This window comes from Patella vulgata, chromosome 4 (assembly GCF_932274485.2).
Source record: "Patella vulgata chromosome 4, xgPatVulg1.2, whole genome shotgun sequence".
NCBI lineage: Eukaryota > Metazoa > Mollusca > Gastropoda > Patellidae > Patella > Patella vulgata.
The window spans coordinates 48,537,581-48,556,727 of NC_065882.2; the positions used below are offsets into that span (position 1 = coordinate 48,537,581).

Genomic DNA, 19,147 nt, shown 5'->3' on the forward strand with positions numbered 1-19,147 from the left:
TAGCGTATTTCTACTGATGATTAAAGTAATCAGGTACCGCAGAAATTTGCAACACGTTTTAACATCCCATCTTTCCCCTCCCTTTTTAGGGATGGGTTGAACAAGAGTATAGTAGTTTCAGGGCTCTCAAAACTAGTTTAGGTTCTTGCATAATTTGGTGTCCCCGTTTAATCATGAATTTATGTCGTTTTTGATGAATTGCTAAGGTTGCCGCAAGTTAGATGTGCAAGATATACTCTATAAAGCGGACCTTTTTCCAACCAATGTGCTTTAGCAAAGTGACCTCCAGTTACCCCAGATATACGCCAAGTGACGCTAGAGACTATGTGTCTTTCAAAATGTTTCGTCGAGTTGCTTGTCCCAGGGCCTGGATGTCGCTGTCGCGAGCCATGAAATAAAGTCCAACTAATGTGTTTTGATGGATTATATATCTTTAATATGTGCCGATTCAGAATCCGGATGATGCCAATACAAATTAGTATTCCAATATGACGACTTTAGTAAAAATATGGCTACTTTTTTTTTGCGGGAAATTTCGATGTTAGCAACGTGGTGCCATAATACGTCAAATAGTAGGTTTTCGGGGTAGGCAAATTAACATCTGAACCCCAAAATGTGCCATGACCTAACAAAGCACTAATATGGTACTCAAATTTGCCAAAATATCTATGTTCAGTAGACCATGGAAGAAAATATTACATTTAGCAGTTCAGATATTCATTTGGCGACCTCGAAAACCTCCAGTTTAACGTAATACACCATCACATTACTACAATTAACATTGAAATGTCCCTACGTCTTCATTATCCCAGTTGGGGCAGAACTGTAGGATGTTAAACCCCATTTCATTTCGAAATGTCCCGCCAATCGTGACCGCCAATGCGAATATAGTGGTCATATTGGAATACCTTTGGGTGGAACATATTTTATGTTAATACCTGAATTAGGAGACCACGAAAAACTATACAGGGGACTTTATGATTTTCTCTTTAAAATGGGTCCCATTTTGAATTTGGCTTCCTAGCGGAATTTGCCGTCACATTTTGGGGCAGGGGGGTGCCCAAGCTCTTTGGATTCAGCGAGTCGTATTATTATAAAAAACAACCTTCAAACCGACGTCTGAGATAAATAACCAGAAAATGTATTATGTGGCCTAACATAACTAGTATAAAGACGATATAATCAATTTTAAGGATGAAGCCGAATGAGAGCAACGATGTAGTGGCCAAATAGATAAAAAAAAGGCGACATTAAGGAGCCCAGCGACTCAATGTTTGACACCCATTTTGTGCTTGTACTGTGGAAGTGCATTGAATGTTGCATGTTGCACCAGGGGGTGCTGTTCACATTACCGCGAAAGTTGGTTTTGTAACACATCTCGGGTACATCTACGAAACTGGTGTCAAAATATAAATCTTTCTGATGATTTTTGGGGCAAATGTCAAAATTGATCAGTCCCACCCATTCACCTTTTGGTGCACTACTTCTCCAATAAAAGACCTCTAGGCGGATGAAATTCGATATATGAGTAGGTTGTTGCGCCATTGCAGGGCAAATTTTACCTCATAGCACACTAAGGGAGCCAAATCGGAGCAGAACAATAGGATGTATAACCTCATTTTATTTCATTTCTGCAACAATTGAAATGAATCCGTCTTCCTGCAGCTATTCTGATAGTATCACCTATCGGCAATGCAGCAGTAGTTATACTTTAGCCCACCCCCTCTCCGTAATTGTAACACATTGTTCTTCTTTATCAACCCAACATAATGGGCATGCACTCTTTTCTGCATCAGCATTCGTTTCTGCTGTTAAGACTAATTTTGGAAGAAATGCGACGTCTGATATGCCGTTGTGACATCGCAGCGACGTCATGACGTCATAGAGACATAACGTCGCAATTTTTGGACTCGCTGATACCGACTTACTATCTGTCCGCAATACATTTATGGTGTCTAAATCCATTAGTTTTAGAGATATTTGCAATTTTTTATCGACAGCCGCCATCTTGGATTTGGCCACGCCCCCGTCCTTATTTGGACTCTGATTTTGGTAAACTTTCTTTTCCTTACTTAGGACATCATAATGAGTCAATAGAAATCTCATCATATCACGATTATCTTTCTCCACACGAACTTGATAGAATATAGACTCTATGTCTGAAGTCATTCCGATGGGTTCTTGACGCCATCTTAGTAGCACACCAATCATTCTGTTCGTGAGATCTGGTTCCTGTTGTGATACAACAATGTACAGTTGTACACGACACGTGTTTTGTCAGGTTTCTTTGGGTGTGAAACGTTGTGATGTGAAATAAACCAGACACGCCCATCATCACGATTTAATTCAGAGTTCGTTACACTTTCTGCATAGCCTTTGATTTCTAGGTTTTCCATGAAGTCACAAAACTGTGTATTGTTTATCAGTCGGTTTCTTAGCTTTGAAGCAAATAGTTCTTCTTGTAGTTTATTATCAGGTATCACAGTCAGGTATCGATAGGGAAGTTGTGTTTGATAATGGTTGTTCACAAATTTCACAGACTTGTCCATTATGTTGAGAAAACATTCATCTTCGATGGATAATGATTTAGTGTCATCACTTACTTTCTCACTGGACTCAAGATAAAGTAACCACGCAACTGATCCTCTAAACTGTTGTCTATTTCATAAAAATTCACACCATGTTAGTAATTTACTGGGTATAGTATACCATAAAAGAGCCATCCAAGTGGGGACATGATTGCGTATGGTTCGCCCATTCTACCGGTTCTAATTTCTAGCGGGGTTTTGGCTGTTGGCATGTTTACACCGATCATCAGCGTTACTCTTGGAATGCAACGTCCTTCGAGTTGAGGTAACACAAGATCCTTAAAATGTTCATATTTTATGAAATCCTCTTGTGTTGGAGCATCATTCGTCGAAACTGGTAGTTTACTTTGGATTTAAGTTATTGGCAAGTCAAAAAATTCTTCCTGATAAGCATTGCTCACTTGTAGTGTATCTGTATTTGATCAGTAGTCCAAGTTTCCGTGCATCATCACTAGTATTGTTTTCAACGACGTACTTGAAGTTTTGCATAAAAGTTATATAAACAAGCACATTTGATCCATCAAATGGTTTAATCCCTTGTGAAGGAAGGGCTTGTTCCCTCTCATTGTCAATACGCTTGCCCAAAATGTCAGCCATATTTCCAGCGTGGTTTCCCCTTGTCAGTGATGCAGGGTGGAGGGCCTGACAAGGAAAGCTGTATAGTCGTTCGGATGTTACGAAAAACCGAGGTCCCGTGTACACATTGGCGTGCACGTAAAAGATCCCTTGGCAGTTGGAATTTGATATAAGAGTAGGCCGTAGTGCCGCTGTCCGGGCAAAATTTCCCTCATAGCACACTGCATGGCGCATGTCCGTCTTCATTAGCCCAGTTTAGGAGCAGAACAGTAGGATGTTAAACCCCATTTCATTTCATTTCAGTCAGCCATATTATAATTTTGTTCCTTAGATGAGTTGGCTTCACTTGATTCTATAGACACAGGCAATTGTTCACTGGTTTGTGACAATGGTGTCACCGACCTTTACTCTTGAGGATTAGAAGGCACAGGTTGTGGTAAAACTGCGGCATTAAAAGGCTGTGGGGGGAGGGGTATGAGGTTTGAAAGTTATTTCAGAATCTGTTTGCACTGCAATCATTTCGTTCACTCCGCGCGCAGCTTGTAGTTTGGCTGCGATGATTATATCCTCTTGTCGTTGAGCGAGTTTGGTGGTTTTTGTTTGTAGAATTTGTTTTTCTGCTTCAATTGCATGACGCGCTCGCATTGTGGCAAGCTGTAGCTTTAATTCAATTTCTTTTTGTAGATTTCTGAGTCACATCTTCGAAACTGTTGTAGATGTTTTAAAGATGTTTGATACACTGGCCTCAGGACGTACTGCGTAGTCATTATCTTAGTTAACTTGATTAACAATCACATTGCCATTGTTTAAATGATCATATTCACCGGCCACGTTCGGGACATTTTGATTAGTACCGGGATTTTCAGTATTGTTCATTTGGTCACCTTCAGTTGCAGGATTATCGTCTGTCACGACATTATCACGATCGTTGTTTAAGGCCAGGATTTCACATTCACAAAATTCACTGTTTAATGTTATGGCACATCCACAGACGTTTTTTTTTTACTTTTATGTAGACATGGACTTAGTAGGGTACCAGAGCATCATTGGACACAACATTTGGCAACTAGAATAAGCGACGGTTCATCACAGAGATTGTGGTCTGATTCTCAAAATGGCTAGATAGGAGACAATCAGTTAACAACAATAAAGTCTTAAATTTGAAAACCTTTATATGACGAAGGCAGTTACTTTACAAATATAAACGTAAACAATAATAAAAGTAAATAAAAGAGTTCACAGTTGAATTGTTTCATTGACTTGAAAAAAACGATCAGTCTCCGTGAAGCCTGCTGCTTCGACCATGGTCTCCCAAACAGAGTTGTCTTCCCTTGCAGTCCAAACTATCTCTGCTAACGGCTCATTTGATTACGCCACCAAGATTCTTGGTGTTGATGGACAATGATAAATAATACGATTTAAAACAGTTAAATGATAATATATTTAATACTATTACCATATTTAAATAGTAATGGGGACACAATTGCAAAATAACAATGTATTTACAAATATTACAAAGAACTCTTTCGCGTATGATTACAGGATTAAATGGTCGGAAATACGAACTGCGCATGTCGCCGTGCTAATTTTAGAATATAATACACGTGGATCTATTTACCTTTATAATGCGATCGTAAGGCCTAATACGTTTAGGACTGAACTAGCTTCATCCGTGCTATGAACAGACGACCAAATGAACTGCTATATTATATTTAAAGTGCGTTATTAACTATTTACCGTGCGTTATTAATTTGGAATGCTGTTATTGTCCCTAATATTGCTCGTCTGCAGTTTGTGTGTATATTGGAATTTTGCGGATCATTTAAATCATTACTTTATTTAGGGCCTACCCGAATGAAGAAACAAGTCACGCATCCTTTATATTGACCCTATCACGAGTATAAATTGAAATAATCGAGGAATACCGATTAATTTTATATTTTAAAACTGGACAAATTTACCTAACGTATCACGTGATTTGAAGTGTTGTTTTATTGCTGCAATTTAAGCATACTATTTTCAAATATTTAATAGACGTAAAAAAAAACCAACGACAGAAAAAACTAAAACAAAATCTGAACTCTCTTCATATCTAATGTCATGGAAAGAACAGCACTCTTATCTTTAAAAAAAATTATCTTCGTGTAGGCCTACAATGGTTTGTTTAAAATTGCCAATTTCTAGGTATTAGAAGGCCCACGGGGCTATAATACTAGACATGCTACATGCAAAGTATTTACTCATATGAGAGAGAAATGGGGTTTGACGTCCACTCGACACAACTAGGACATTTCGGAACTAACACATGGTTCAATTTTATTTCAATAATTCGCTTGCGCGTAGGGATCTTTAGCAGTGAGAGGAAACCGAGGAACACGGAGAAAACCCACGGGGCTGGACAGGCGACCATACTCATTGTCACGTACATCCGGGGAAACGAAACCACGCCAGTTGACTCAATGACAGACCTCATGATACAGCGCGCACGTGCTAACCATTCCCCCCCCCACTCCTCTGATTTACTCATATGGTTTGGGGGTTAGGATGATTTGTAAAATAATTAATCAGTAGTCTCAAATGTGTTTATTGAAAAATGTTATATGTCTATTTGAAATTAATATCATAAATTTATTATTATTTCTTAATGAAGGCTTTCGTTAATAACACAGCATAAATTAGAGAAGTTTTAGGAGCCATTTTGGGGAAAAAATCATTTTAATTAAGTAAGCTAGATAGGCATTATCCAATAAAGAGTGTGTCACTTTGGTAATTTCAATGTATTTTTTAAAACAGTATGGAATGACATTTCAAATCTAGGCGTCGGAACATTGGCTATTTCGTGGATTAGTTTTAAAGTTGTTAAATACTTTTAACATTCGACGACAATTTACAGCCTAGATTAGTCGTTTGAGTCACAAATATATGTTTGTGACAATTTTCCATAGTTTCTGTTATCCAAAATACCATAAAACTACGAAATTCAAGCGATTTAATTATTTACATCAAATGCCAAGTTCAAGGCCAACACACCGATACATTTCGAAACGAATAATAGGCAATAAACTAATTTATTTCATCTCGCTACGACTGCTGTCTGGCCATCAGCAAACATTGCTACAACGTATGAAACTCTCCCCCATTGATATTGTACCCGTCCGTTCAACCTGTCAACTGTTTTCAGTTTCGAAGCGTGATTGCGTACACCATAAGTGCCCGCATCGGAAATGTGCACTGCGCGGGCGTAAGCAATTTTAACTAATATCTATTAAAATTGCATTATAATTTACAATCGATCTTCGTGAAACGCATAGAATTTAAAATCTCATTTTGATTTTAGTTAAAATCTATTTTAGTGATTTTACCATAAACATACATTATGCAAGAGTTAAATCTGCCTATTGCAGGTCTTTCTTTAGGTCTGAAATGTTATCTAAATTATAAATTAGACAATAATTGAATTACCTGAACCATAACCAACTCTCGATGTCAACGCTAGCCTGCGATACTTACTGGATTAGGATCCGATTTGCTGCTCGGCTTTCATTCATGATTTAATCATAAAATGGATAATCGAGACTATGTTTTATCGTACCGACTTCGGTTCAGAGTGGATCAATAATACTGAATTTTTCAGCAAATTCCCTTTACATTATCTAGTTTTAACTATTATAGTGAACTGCCAGCTCTTTATCTAATCTCCCATGATGTATCTTTAAGTTTTGAGGAAACAGGGCCCTGAACTGCCGTACAATAACAAGTTAGAACAAAACAGAAAACCTGACATTTTTTCTAGTTTTCTGTTAAATGTGTTTCTTGTCATTGTTCAGAAAATGTATCTCAATAAGAAAAATCCTACAAATCACGTATTCAAACCAATATGCACATCCACAACAAACATTTAACTTCAAAAACAGTATAATTACCGTTCAAAACGTTCAACTTTGTAACTTGGGCTCCCATATCATTACGACATGTGTCGTGAACTCGATATAGTTACGCTAGTTACCATTTCGTTAGTCGTATTTCCCATAAAACCGGTGGGTGGGCGTTGATGGCCGAATGGTTAGCTCGTGCGCGCTGTATCATAAGGTCTGGCATTGAGTCAGCTGGCGTGGTTTCGATTCCCCGGTTGCATACGTGACAAGTAGTAGGTTCGCCTGTCTAACCTCGTGGAGAGCTTTCACCGACTCCTAAGATAAATGCCAAGCGATCTAGAACAAGGAAGATCGAATCCACAGCTTTAATAACATCATCACCATATGAGTTAGAGTTGGGGGAGAAACTAAAGTCAAAGAAAATTTCGAAATCAAAACCAAAGATGTCAAAACCGTCTACGCGACCTTTTAAAACTGTTTGTCGAGATGTCAAAGACGAGGATTCTGAAGAATGGCCATGTCCCATTTGTGGCGAACCATAATACGAGGATTCTGAAGCATGGCCATGTCCCATTTGTGGCGAACCATATGGCAACACACTGCAGCGTATGCCCGTCTTCCTTGGCTCAGTCGGGAGCCGAACATAGAACGTTAAACCCTTTTTCATTTCATTACATTTCTTTTACTTACTACAATATATGCAAACAGAGCTGTAACTTATTCAGATGATATTTAAACTAGCCTACTGTTGGTGAAATTGAAGCAAAGTTGATCAAATATAGTCAGTGACAGGAGAAAACTAGGCAGCTTCGCATCCCTTTATTTATGGGAAAAGTGATAATTTGGATAAGAGAGGGAAAGAGAAGAGAGGGGGAAGAGCGAGAGAGAGCTTAACATCCACTCGATACGAACTAGGTCATTTCGGGACTAACATATGGTTCAATTTTATTTCAATAATTTGCTTGCGCGTAGGGGTCTTAAACCCGTGGACCTGGAGAAAACCCACGAGGTTAGACGGGCGACCCTACTCCTTGTCATGTACAACGGGGAATCGAAACCACGCCGGTTTGAGCTTGGCCCGATATAACCCATTTAGTTGTTGAATGAACAATAAACCCCATTTCAATTAATTTTCATTCTACACCACATGTACAAAATAAATATAGCACATGATATAATAACATACAAGATGGGTTGCAATATTTGTAAACAGATGAGGGTTGTCTCTTTAAACTTTAACTATGATGGGACAGGAAGCCTACTATGGGCGGCCGGTCCCTACTAAAAAGGCATTTTGCCCCATGTGTAGGGTGATCCGCCCAATTTGTTGTCTTTCATATTTTGCTCATAAGTTTATACTAATTATAAACATAACCTGATAAAAATAAGTTAAACTCCTTAGTAGTTTGATATAATCCTGAAGTGGTTTCAGAAGGTTGAGAAATATTAATTGGACAAAGAGTTTCCCTTAAGGTGGGCGCTTTACCCCACGTTACCCTATATATTGCAGTGTTATCACAGAAGTAAAATGTGAATATGTCAATTAGTTTGAAGCCTTATCAAATTGGGTTTTGAGCACGAAAAGGTGGTCGAAACTTTTGAGTTTTTACCGGTTTTTACCTGGTGGTTAAAACCGGATGGTTTATACCGGCCAACCCTGTTCGCCAGCAACAGGGTTTTTACCTGGTGGTTAAAACCGGGTGGTTTATACCGGCCAACCCTGTTCGCCAGCAACACGTCATGAATATATATATATTTTGTTTGTTTGTTTCAGATTAACCAGCATAATGACAAAAGGTTACCTAGTAGATCCAGCCAATATTGTATTATTTATTTCTGCTGTTGCTACGGTGTATTATCTTACGTGTAAGTATTTTATTTTACTTTATTTCTGTCTGATATTAAAAAACCCAATATAGATGCAGTTTACTTTAATATTTAAACAACATAAATACACAGTATATAGTTGTGTTACGAACTCAGAGAATGGGTTATCGCCTGTATTACGATGGGATTTATTTAAAAAATAAATGCTACGATACCAACTTACTATTGAAGGAATGCGGATATATATAATTATAAGCTTATTTAAAACGTTTCCTTTGGAGTATCTCGAAATATAATGTTTTTGCTCATGTCCCATAATGATATGACATCAAAATTTCTAATATGAGCTTAAATAAACAGCAAATAATATTTGCATGGCGAAATATGGTCATTTAAAGTCTCTGAACGTCATTTGAGGAACTGTTTGTCCCCTGCAAACAACAATATTATGAAAGTACGTAATCTAGCGAATATATGTTTGACGTCACTTCCCGTTTCCTCACGTGCTTGTTACTCAGCTAGCGTAGCAATGATCTCTGTGTTAAAATTATATTTGGGATGTATTTAACGAGCTCTATAACATATTTTATAATGACTGACACCAATATTGTCCTTTAATGTGACCGGTGAATTATTTTTAAATCGATGTAAATGAACACATATCTGCCAAAAAATTTCCCCGCCTCCCCCAAAAAGCACGCTCGCCCGTCTGTCCCGTCTCTCCCTTCCACTTTTTGTGACACAATAACCCCACTTCTACTAGAATGTCCAAACTCGATTTTGTTTATTAGTTGAGTGCTTTGACTGAGCATTTTCTGCTTAAACATACATTATACAAGAGCTAAACCTGTCTATTTCAGGTCTTTCTTTAGGCCTGAAATGTTATCGAAATTATTAATTAGACATTAATTAACTGATCCAGACCATAATCAACCCTCGATGGCATCGCTAGCCTGCGATATTTACTGGATTAGGATCCGATTTGTTGCTCAACTTTCATTCATAATTTAATCGAGACTATGTTTTTTATCGTGCCGACTTTAGTAATGATGATCGAGACGAGACCGAAAATTCAATCGCTAAATTCTCGGTTCAGAGTGAATCAATTTGACTGAAATTTCCAGCAAATTCCTTTTACATTATCTAGGTTTGAACTATTATAGTGAGAACTGCCAGCTCTTTATCTAATCCCCCATACTGTATATTTAAGCTATGCACAAATAAACAATTTCATTGGTCGATGTTCAATTAGAGTATTTTTTGATTAGGTTCAGTTGATTTATCGACGCTTTACAAAAATATAAATGTGCAATTAATTAACGTGTCATCTAATTATTTTGGTATTGAAGTTTCAGAAATCAGCCCCGCTGTTTATTCTGTTTGGGCTTGGCCTTAAAATACCGCCAACATACAATAATTATATTTTAAAGATTTAATGGTTTTTTTAGTAAACGTTTATTTTGAATGTGTTTGATAACCGGTTCTTGTGTATGTATAATCGCTACTGTGGGATAAACATTCCTTTAATAAATTAATTAATTTTATTTATAAAGATTTCTTCTTTTTCAGATGGCATATGGAGATGTTATCCTACTTCTTGGAATGAGCGAATGTCAAACGTATGTTAATGAGATTACATATAATTTACTTTTTGTGACAACTAACAAACACAGTAAATATGAAATGAAATGAAATGGGGTTTAACGTCCTACTGTTCTGCTCCTAAACGGGGCTAATGAAGACGGGCATACGCCATACAGTGTGCTATGAGGGAAATTTTGCCCGGGCAGCGGCACTACGGCCTACTCTTATATCGAATTCCATCTGCTAAGGGACCTCGGTTTTTCGTCCCATCCGAACGACTAGACAGCTGTCCTTGTCAGGCCCTCCGTCCTGCATCACTGACTAGGGGAAACCACGCTGGAAAATGTGGATGAACTTTCTCGGCCAATGCAGGAGTCGAACACCCGACCTCCAGGCTAGCGAGCCAGCGTCTTACCCACTTAGCCACGTGATTCCCAACAGTAAATAAGTGTCGCATCAATTCCATATTATTGCGAGAGAGAGAGAGAGAGAGAGTTAAATCATTTCGGGACTTTAAACCCCATTTCATTAATTGCATTCATTCCCCGTGTAGCGGTCTGGAATGAATCTCATAAAGACTAACTCTGTAATAAAAATATATACGGTTAAACTTTGATTTTTCTATTCCAGATAAGCTATGGGGAGTGGAATAAAAACAAAGTTTTCTCAGAAATTCATGACTTCTATGGAAATAGCAGTTTAACATCAGAAGTTACAATAGTCACAGCTTATTTCAACATTGGATCCTTCCCCAAAGGTGGTGGTGAATATACACCAGGTTTATATGCACACTGGATGAGCGTCTTTGGACGTCTTGACAACCCTTTGATAATGTTTACCGATTCCGAGGATGTCCTTGAAATTTTCAAAAGGCTACGCGCCAAATTTCCAGCCGAACGGACAAAGTTATTTTTGATAGCTAGAGATAAATTATGGGCCTTTTCTTTAGCTTCAACAATAAAATCAATATATTCCCAACCAAATTACCCCCAGTTTAAACCGAATACCATAAACGAAAAATATTCTTGCATAATGCACGCTAAATTTGAACTAATGAATAAAGTTATTCGAGAGAAACTAATGAATACGCGGTACGTCAGTTGGTTAGATATTGGGCTTTTTCGAGCTGTGGTGTATGAAACGCATATATTTCGAATAGACTTACCGAAAGACTTTGACCATACTAAAATTGGGTATAGTGGAGTGAAAGAATTCGATGTATCTCTGACAACCCACGACGTTGTTAGTAACAATCTTGTGTGGGTAGGGGGCGCCATGTTTATTGGCACACCGGACATTATGTACATCTTCACAGAAGATTATATAAGGAGTGTGACTAAGATGATCGAGATGAAGATAATGAGTACAGATCAACAAGTTCTATACAGCATGTACCTGCCCAGTTTTCCAATTAAACCACGAATAGAAATTCAACTGTTTACTTCCCACAGTGGTGATGATTGGTTTTACATTGGCTATATAATAAAAGACATGCATGACAAAAAAAGGCGCGAAAGCCGTGACCTATCATTTTACAATGTCCATTATGTTTAACTGTGTGTGGGGGTGTGTGGGTGTGGGTGGTTGTGTTTGTGTGAGAGAGAGAGTTTAACGTCTACTCGACACAATCTAGGTCTTTATGGACTATAAAGTGCAATCAGGCTCCAGCTCTAAAATACAAAACAGGTGCTTTTTATTTTTAAACAATTATATGCAGATTATCTGATTTGTAACCCTCGTGATGGTGACAGTAGTTCTTGTCTGTGTGTGTGCTTCATATAATATTATATAATTAATGCCGTCAAGATTTTTATTCAAATTAACCATAGACACTTCGATGGGCAGAGATTCTGACATGGATGGAACGAAAAACCGAAGTCCCGTGTACACTTGCTCTTTGTCACCCCTGTTGACCCAAAATGCCTACTTTTGGGTCGGATATACCCACTTGTGAGTCCCAGGCTTATCTCATCATTATAGAAATATTGAAACAATGTTATGCGCTGTCACGCGGGGCCCCCAGATACCCGTGACCAATGGCCTACAATGCCTATTGGTAAATTCGGCCCCGCACCCTTGTCCATCCGTCAAACATATTGTAAACGCTCTACTAGTCAAGTTTTGAGATTTTTTTCAAAACTTGTTGGAATTATTCATCCAGTCCAAAGGAGTTCTGCCTTTAATATCGAAACCTTAAAGTGACTCTTTACAGGCTCGTGTTTTTGAGACTTTCGTTCAAACTTGAGACGTATCCTTATCGAAATTCGCATTTGCACAGCGATTTTTCTTAAAGTTACTGCCCCTGTCACCAAAACCTTGTAAACCCTCAAGATGTCAGAGATTGTTTAGATTTTTATTTTCAAACTTAGAATCATAGGAAAATTAAGACTCGCTAATCAATTTTATGCATAGTTATTGCCCATGACCCGGAAAACATGAACGTCACCCTTGGCGAAGCTATTGGTGGGTAAATATTTGTTGTCTGAGAAAGCTATGTTTTACATTTCAGTTATATTCTATTCCTCACTTTTGATATGCCTTATTTATAAAGAATCCGGAGTGTACTTTCAATGGCTATATATATTACACAAGGTACAATTTTATGGATACACAATTTCTGAGTTTAATACTGAACGTTTTGACAAGGATACTCTTGTCTACATCAAGCAAATGATGAAGACGAGAATGTCCTCGTGGAAACATCACTTTGTAAACTCAGTTGGGTATCCATAAAATTGTACCTTTTGTTAATATGGTCAATTACTAAATGCCTATCAAAGAGGATATATATTTGTAAGGTGCCTTGCCGTTGTATGATTCCCCCTCCTAGAATATTAATTAATATTCCGCTGGATCTAATTCTGAACTATTCCGTCTATGCATAATATGCCGTTCCAATAATTATATGAAAGTATTACCAAGCTCTAGGTTGTTATAGAAATACGGACATTTAAAATACATTTTTATAGGGATTTATATATTATAATTATTATATGTAATATTATTATTGTTGTTATACCAATGTTATTATCTCCTATGTTTTCAATTATTAAATCTGCTTTTAATAGATTGGTTTCCATTATAGTTATACTTAACTAATCTTGATTTTTTTTTTTTTTTTTCAAATTTTGTAATCTAATTGTATACCCTCATTCTGAATAATATCAACCTCGTCGTTCATCCGTATTTTGTTGACAAGCAAACATTATCACGGTTTTGATCAAATTGGATATAGAGAGAGAGAGAGAAATGGGGTTTAAAGTCCACTCGACACAAACTAGGTCATTTCGGGACTAACATATGGTTTTAATTTTATTTCAATAATTCGCTTGCGCGTAGGGGTCTTTAGCAGTGGGAGGAAACCGAAGGACCCGGAGAAAACCCACGAGGTTGGACAGGCGACCCTACTCCTTGTCACGTACAACCGGGGATTCGAAACCACTCCAGTTGACTCAATGACAGGTTTTATGATACAGCGCGCACGTGCTAACCATTCGGCCATCCAACCCCCCCAAATTGGATATAACTCGCTTGCTTATTAAAGAGGCATTATGTAAGATTTAGGTATTTAAAAAATAGATAATGCAAAATGAATATATCTAAATTTTCGTTCAACTTACTTTATTTTAAACGAATTTATCAATGGTTGTAGTTTTGACCAATCTGATTAAAATACAGATCTATACATGGCGATCTGACAAGTTGTACTCGAAGGTCGTGTCAGAGGTCGTACAAGCGGCTTTTGGCCCTATGACATCAGACATTGATTAATCAGTCAGCGTTGACATACTTGTGGTTTACCCACAGTGCCTTGCATGGCACGCCAAGAAGTTGCCGTGACAGACCGTTTTATTGGCTTATCCCTAACTTCAACCAAAACGCCGGTAATATAACAACTCTTCCAGATCCTAGTGTAGTAAAGACAAGTAAAACGAAATTTGGAACTATAAAAAACGAAACGAAATAGGGTCTGTGTATTAATCAGATTGAGTTTTGACAAGATATGTGGTTCTTCGAGTCTTAGCCTCGCGTCTCCATTTTTACATTAAATCATTAAATGGCCGAACCGTTTAATCTACTTAAAATTGGAACCATCCGATGACATCGAGGGTTGATTATGGGCTTGTCATGTTAATAGATGTCTAATTAATAATTTAGATAATATTTAAGGCATAAAGAGAAACCTGCAATAGGAAGATTTAGCTCTTGCATAATGCCTGTTTAGTAGTGTTATATCATACAGATGTGCCTAATGTAATATTTAAGAATTTCGATGAGTCTTCTATTGTTACTGAAACGCCATGACACTGTGCGTAATGTAATATTTAATGTTGACGAATATTTATAGAGTTAATGCCTTTGCTCCTTTCACAGTTTTTTGTTTTATATCATACAGATGTGCCTAATGTAATATTTAAGAATTTCGATGAGTCTTCTATTGTTACTGAAACGCCATGACACTGTGCCTAATGTAATATTTAATGTTGACGAATATTTATAGAGTTAAAGCATTTGCTCCTTTCACAGTTTTTTGTTTGGTCATAAAGATGCGATTAGAATTTCGATGAATAGTTTAACATATTTAACAATATGCAGTATGTGTACTTGGTACAATACAAACTATAATTATGTGACAACCTGTTAAAGCCTCCATCACATATGTTGTGTCTAATGAAATAAATATTAATATGTGTATTTGCATTGCATGTAGGTGTTTATTTGGCGAATGCTTGATGAAGTTCGAAGATTACAGAGATAAGCAATTTGATTAGTTGAAGCTTTGGGACACGATAATTTTCATTCTGATCAAGCGAGGGAGATGAAACCTGGTACCTTGACTAAGTTGGATAATGGTCATTTTCTGCTAGTCGTAAGCAGAGCGATAAGCAATTTAAATAATTGGTCAAGACTTAAGAGCTCGGTTGACTAGTTCGATGATGAGAGTTTTTTGCTTAGGCTAAGTAGCGATAAGCAATTTGATTGGTCAAGACTTTGGAGCATCACAACTCTGAATTCAATGATTAACATTTCCGCTAAAGCTAAGCAGAGCTAAGCAATTTAATTGGTTGATGCTTTGGGACAAGATAACTTAGTACAGAGTTTCACTACCAGGTACTTTAGAACCTTGACTGAATTCGATGGTGAATGCTTTCTGCTTAGATTTAGTATAGATAACAAGTTTGATTGCTCGATACTTTTTTCAGAAGGATACATGTGTAATTAATCAGTATGTATCATCTATTTATTTTGGTATTGCGTAGGGTGACATCAGCCTCGCTGCTGGCTTGTTAAAAGCTATACACGGTTTTAAAGTCATGGTTTAACTTAGTGACACAATTTATATTAAGCAGCAAGTATGTGCTTTTAAAAAAGACTAATTTAGTGTTGTACAATTGGGATCTTAAGTATTCTCAAGTAATTCGCATTTGGTTGTTTAAACAAAATAACAGATTAAAGTTGTAGGAATGCTTTCAATGAAATGTTTCAGGATATTGTCGATGATTCCAATAATTTATGTTTCTTAAAATAAACACTTATTTTGTGATTTTGCTATTATTTTTATTATTATTATTATTATTATTATTGATGTTATTATTATTACTATTATTATGTTCAATGTAAGTAAGTTATAACAAAGCTTACAAGGTTATATTAAAGTTGATAATATTTTCATTAAATTCTTGTCTCTTTATTTAATATACATAATGTGTATTTCAATATGAGACGAGTCTGTCTGTTTTACTACGTATTATTGTCGAATTGTATCGTAATCGATCGCGATATCTGATTGGTTTAAGACATTCCCGGTGGTACTGGTAGTCTATTTAACCTGTATGGTAAATTTTGGGGGTCATTTCCTTGCGGAAAATTGATCTATCGGGAATTTTATCCCAAACCCTTACTGTGAATTTTGGACGTTTCCAATCGGCCTTAAAATACTCTACAATAACTTGTATCGAACAGGTCTAAAGGCCATGATAGATGACTGGTAGTTGAGAATCCCCCGTCTTGTCTGAATTTCACTATAAATATTTCACTGGTCTGGGGGAATAATGATTGCGGCAGTACAGCTTTTGAAGTTATTCCCGGTGTTTCTGGGGTTGGTATTATAACTGATGTGCATCTATTCGTCATTGTTGAAGGGAGATAACTCCACAGCTGGTGTTGGTGGCAGACCCCATTTTTTCCCCTATTGACTTCAATGTTAATTCTGGTGTCGTTGCCCGGCTCCTACTTTTCCCAAATTTTCCGTTTTCCTGGACGCTTTCCACTACAGACAAAAATGATCATCTCTTTGCTCCAGATCACTATGTATGAGGATGACTAGTGTAATGTTGAGATACACAAACTTGCAGTAGCATACTAACTAAAAACATGTTTCTATCCGCCGTACTATTCACACAGAGAGAGAGAGAGAGAGAGGGTTGCGATATATATATATATATAGACGAACTATACTTTGTGGTGGGTACTTAGGATCGCAATCTTGGTGTCTACATTTTCAGGATCAAGAAATATATACTATCTAGAAAAGGCATCATATCCTCCAAATATATATTACTAGAAGAATGCCCGACTTCGCTCGGGGGGTCATAACTCCGAAACCGGAAGTGGTAGACTAACGCCACCTGGCCTATGTTACTTCCCGGTCCGAGCTACCCCTATACCCCAAATTTCAGACTCGGGGCAGACCTAGTTTAGCCGCCAACCCCGAACAGACAGACAAACGACAGTCACAAATATTAGTATAGATGTTCTACCTACAAAATCCCTATTCCTACCAATATATTAGCTTCTAAACCACTTAGGATCGCATTCACCTACATTTTTTTTTTGGTGGAGGAGGAGGGGGGGGGGCAAAAATACAATTATACAATACAATCCAGAGGTATCAAGATGAGGGTTAAAAGTCAGTTGGGTAACAAATATCTTTATGTAAGTTGGAAAATAACGAATATTTATCGTAAGGTTCTGTATTCAATGAAATATTGCATGGCCTCGAGAAAGGTGTCTGATAATATATTATCATCCCCAATGCACATTCCCAGAGTTCATGCAATATTTTCTGTGACTACAATACCTCAAAGATACAATTTCATATTTTCTAAGAAAGTCATAACATAATTATTTCTATGTCTTTTGCTCAGTAGGTTGTCAACTCACTATTATACGATCATAGGTTGTCTTTCTCACACTTAAAAATCTTCACACCGGAAATAATAACACAATCACCTCCCAAATACTCCATTGTTTTCCTATTCCCCACCATGGAATAGCTATCTTCAAACGTTTGAATTTGAAGTTGAAAATGATATTTTTGCCAATTTTTCAACTGGCAATAGTGAATTATAGGATTAATAGGATTATTCTTTAACAAGCTAGGACTGTTTATAGATACCATCTATTTTAAGGCTTTATTTTAATAAATTTTAAAAATATAACTTAAAAATATGGAATTGTAACTTTAAGACAGTACTGAAGTGGGTTTTCTTTCAGCGTATATGAACGTTTTCTTTTCGTGTTAATACCAGCATTCTAACCCTTTCTAGGTGGTATGAATTGTATTCATTGACCATTAAAATATATTTTTAAACACCAAGATTGTGATCCTAACTGGTTCTGAAGCTGAGATTTTAAGTTGGTTTTTACATTGACGTTTCCTTTATTGTGTTTATATAAACAATCTGATCCGTTTCTAGATGGTATAATTGTATTCCTTGTATGATCGTTCACATCAACTTGCTAAGCTGCCTAACTAAACTTGAACAGAAGGACGTTAAATCCCATTTCATTTCATTTGTCCAAGAAATTCTATTATGGTTGCACCCAAAAGCAAATCCAAAGGAATTTCTGTTTCCCAGGGAGAGCACGAAAAGAACAAAGGGAATAACTGATTCATTTTTAAAAATCCTCCAGAGAACCACTGAGTGAAATTCCGAATGTGATTTACACCTATAAATATCCATTTCATTAGCCTGGGATTCGTGTGGAAATGCATTTCTATTATCAGTATGGGTCTTCTTTTCAACAGTGGCACAGTTATACAAAGGTGTGCAGCATGATAATATGCACATAAAGGAGTCGGTTATGATGAAATCTTTTTTTAAACGCCCAATATTAACCGCATCCTTTGTTAGTGAACAACAAGTGGGAGGAAACCTGAGGACCCGGAGAAAACCCACGAAGCTGGACAGGCGACCCTACTCCTTGTCACGTACAACTGGGGATTCGAAACCACGCCAGTTGACTGAATGACAGGCCTTATGATACAGCACGCACGTGCTAATAACCATTCGCCCCCCCCCCCGTCAAAATCAGTAGAACACAATCAGCTATAATACATCCTAGTGTGGTTTAATATCTCAGCCTCCCTCCATCAAGAAACCTTAAAGATAGAATATTTTCAAATCAAAGTACACAAAAAAGCCTAAATTCGTAATTTTTCAGTCAGTTTAGATTTTCAACAATAGACGATGGCAATCGTGCTACAATATATCATGTGATATAGCAGTACCATCAATATTTACAGACTTGTTGTTATGTAGCAGTTACCAATAATCAATCGAATTGTTTGTTAGATTTCCTCCCAATCTTCTATTGTAAATAGTTCCTAGCCTTTAGATCTTCCCATAGTAATGGCTCTTTAATGAAATGAGTACTGGGGTCGATGGAAAGGGTATAGAGGGTGTTATGAAG

General features: G+C 37.2%; 1 protein-coding gene across 1 annotated transcript in view; it reads left to right on the plus strand.

Moving 5' to 3' along the window:
* Positions 1–16,122, plus strand: part of LOC126819050 (uncharacterized) — a 66,266-nt gene extending 50,144 nt beyond the window's left edge. Inside the window, exons 2-4 of the mRNA XM_050546865.2 lie at positions 8,814–8,905; positions 10,436–10,485; positions 11,081–16,122. Coding sequence (XP_050402822.1) covers positions 8,827–8,905; positions 10,436–10,485; positions 11,081–12,004 — 1,053 coding nt within the window. The 5' untranslated portion in view covers positions 8,814–8,826 and the 3' untranslated portion in view covers positions 12,005–16,122. The remainder of the gene's footprint in view (positions 1–8,813; positions 8,906–10,435; positions 10,486–11,080) is intronic.
* The last annotated feature ends 3,025 nt before the right edge of the window (positions 16,123–19,147 follow it).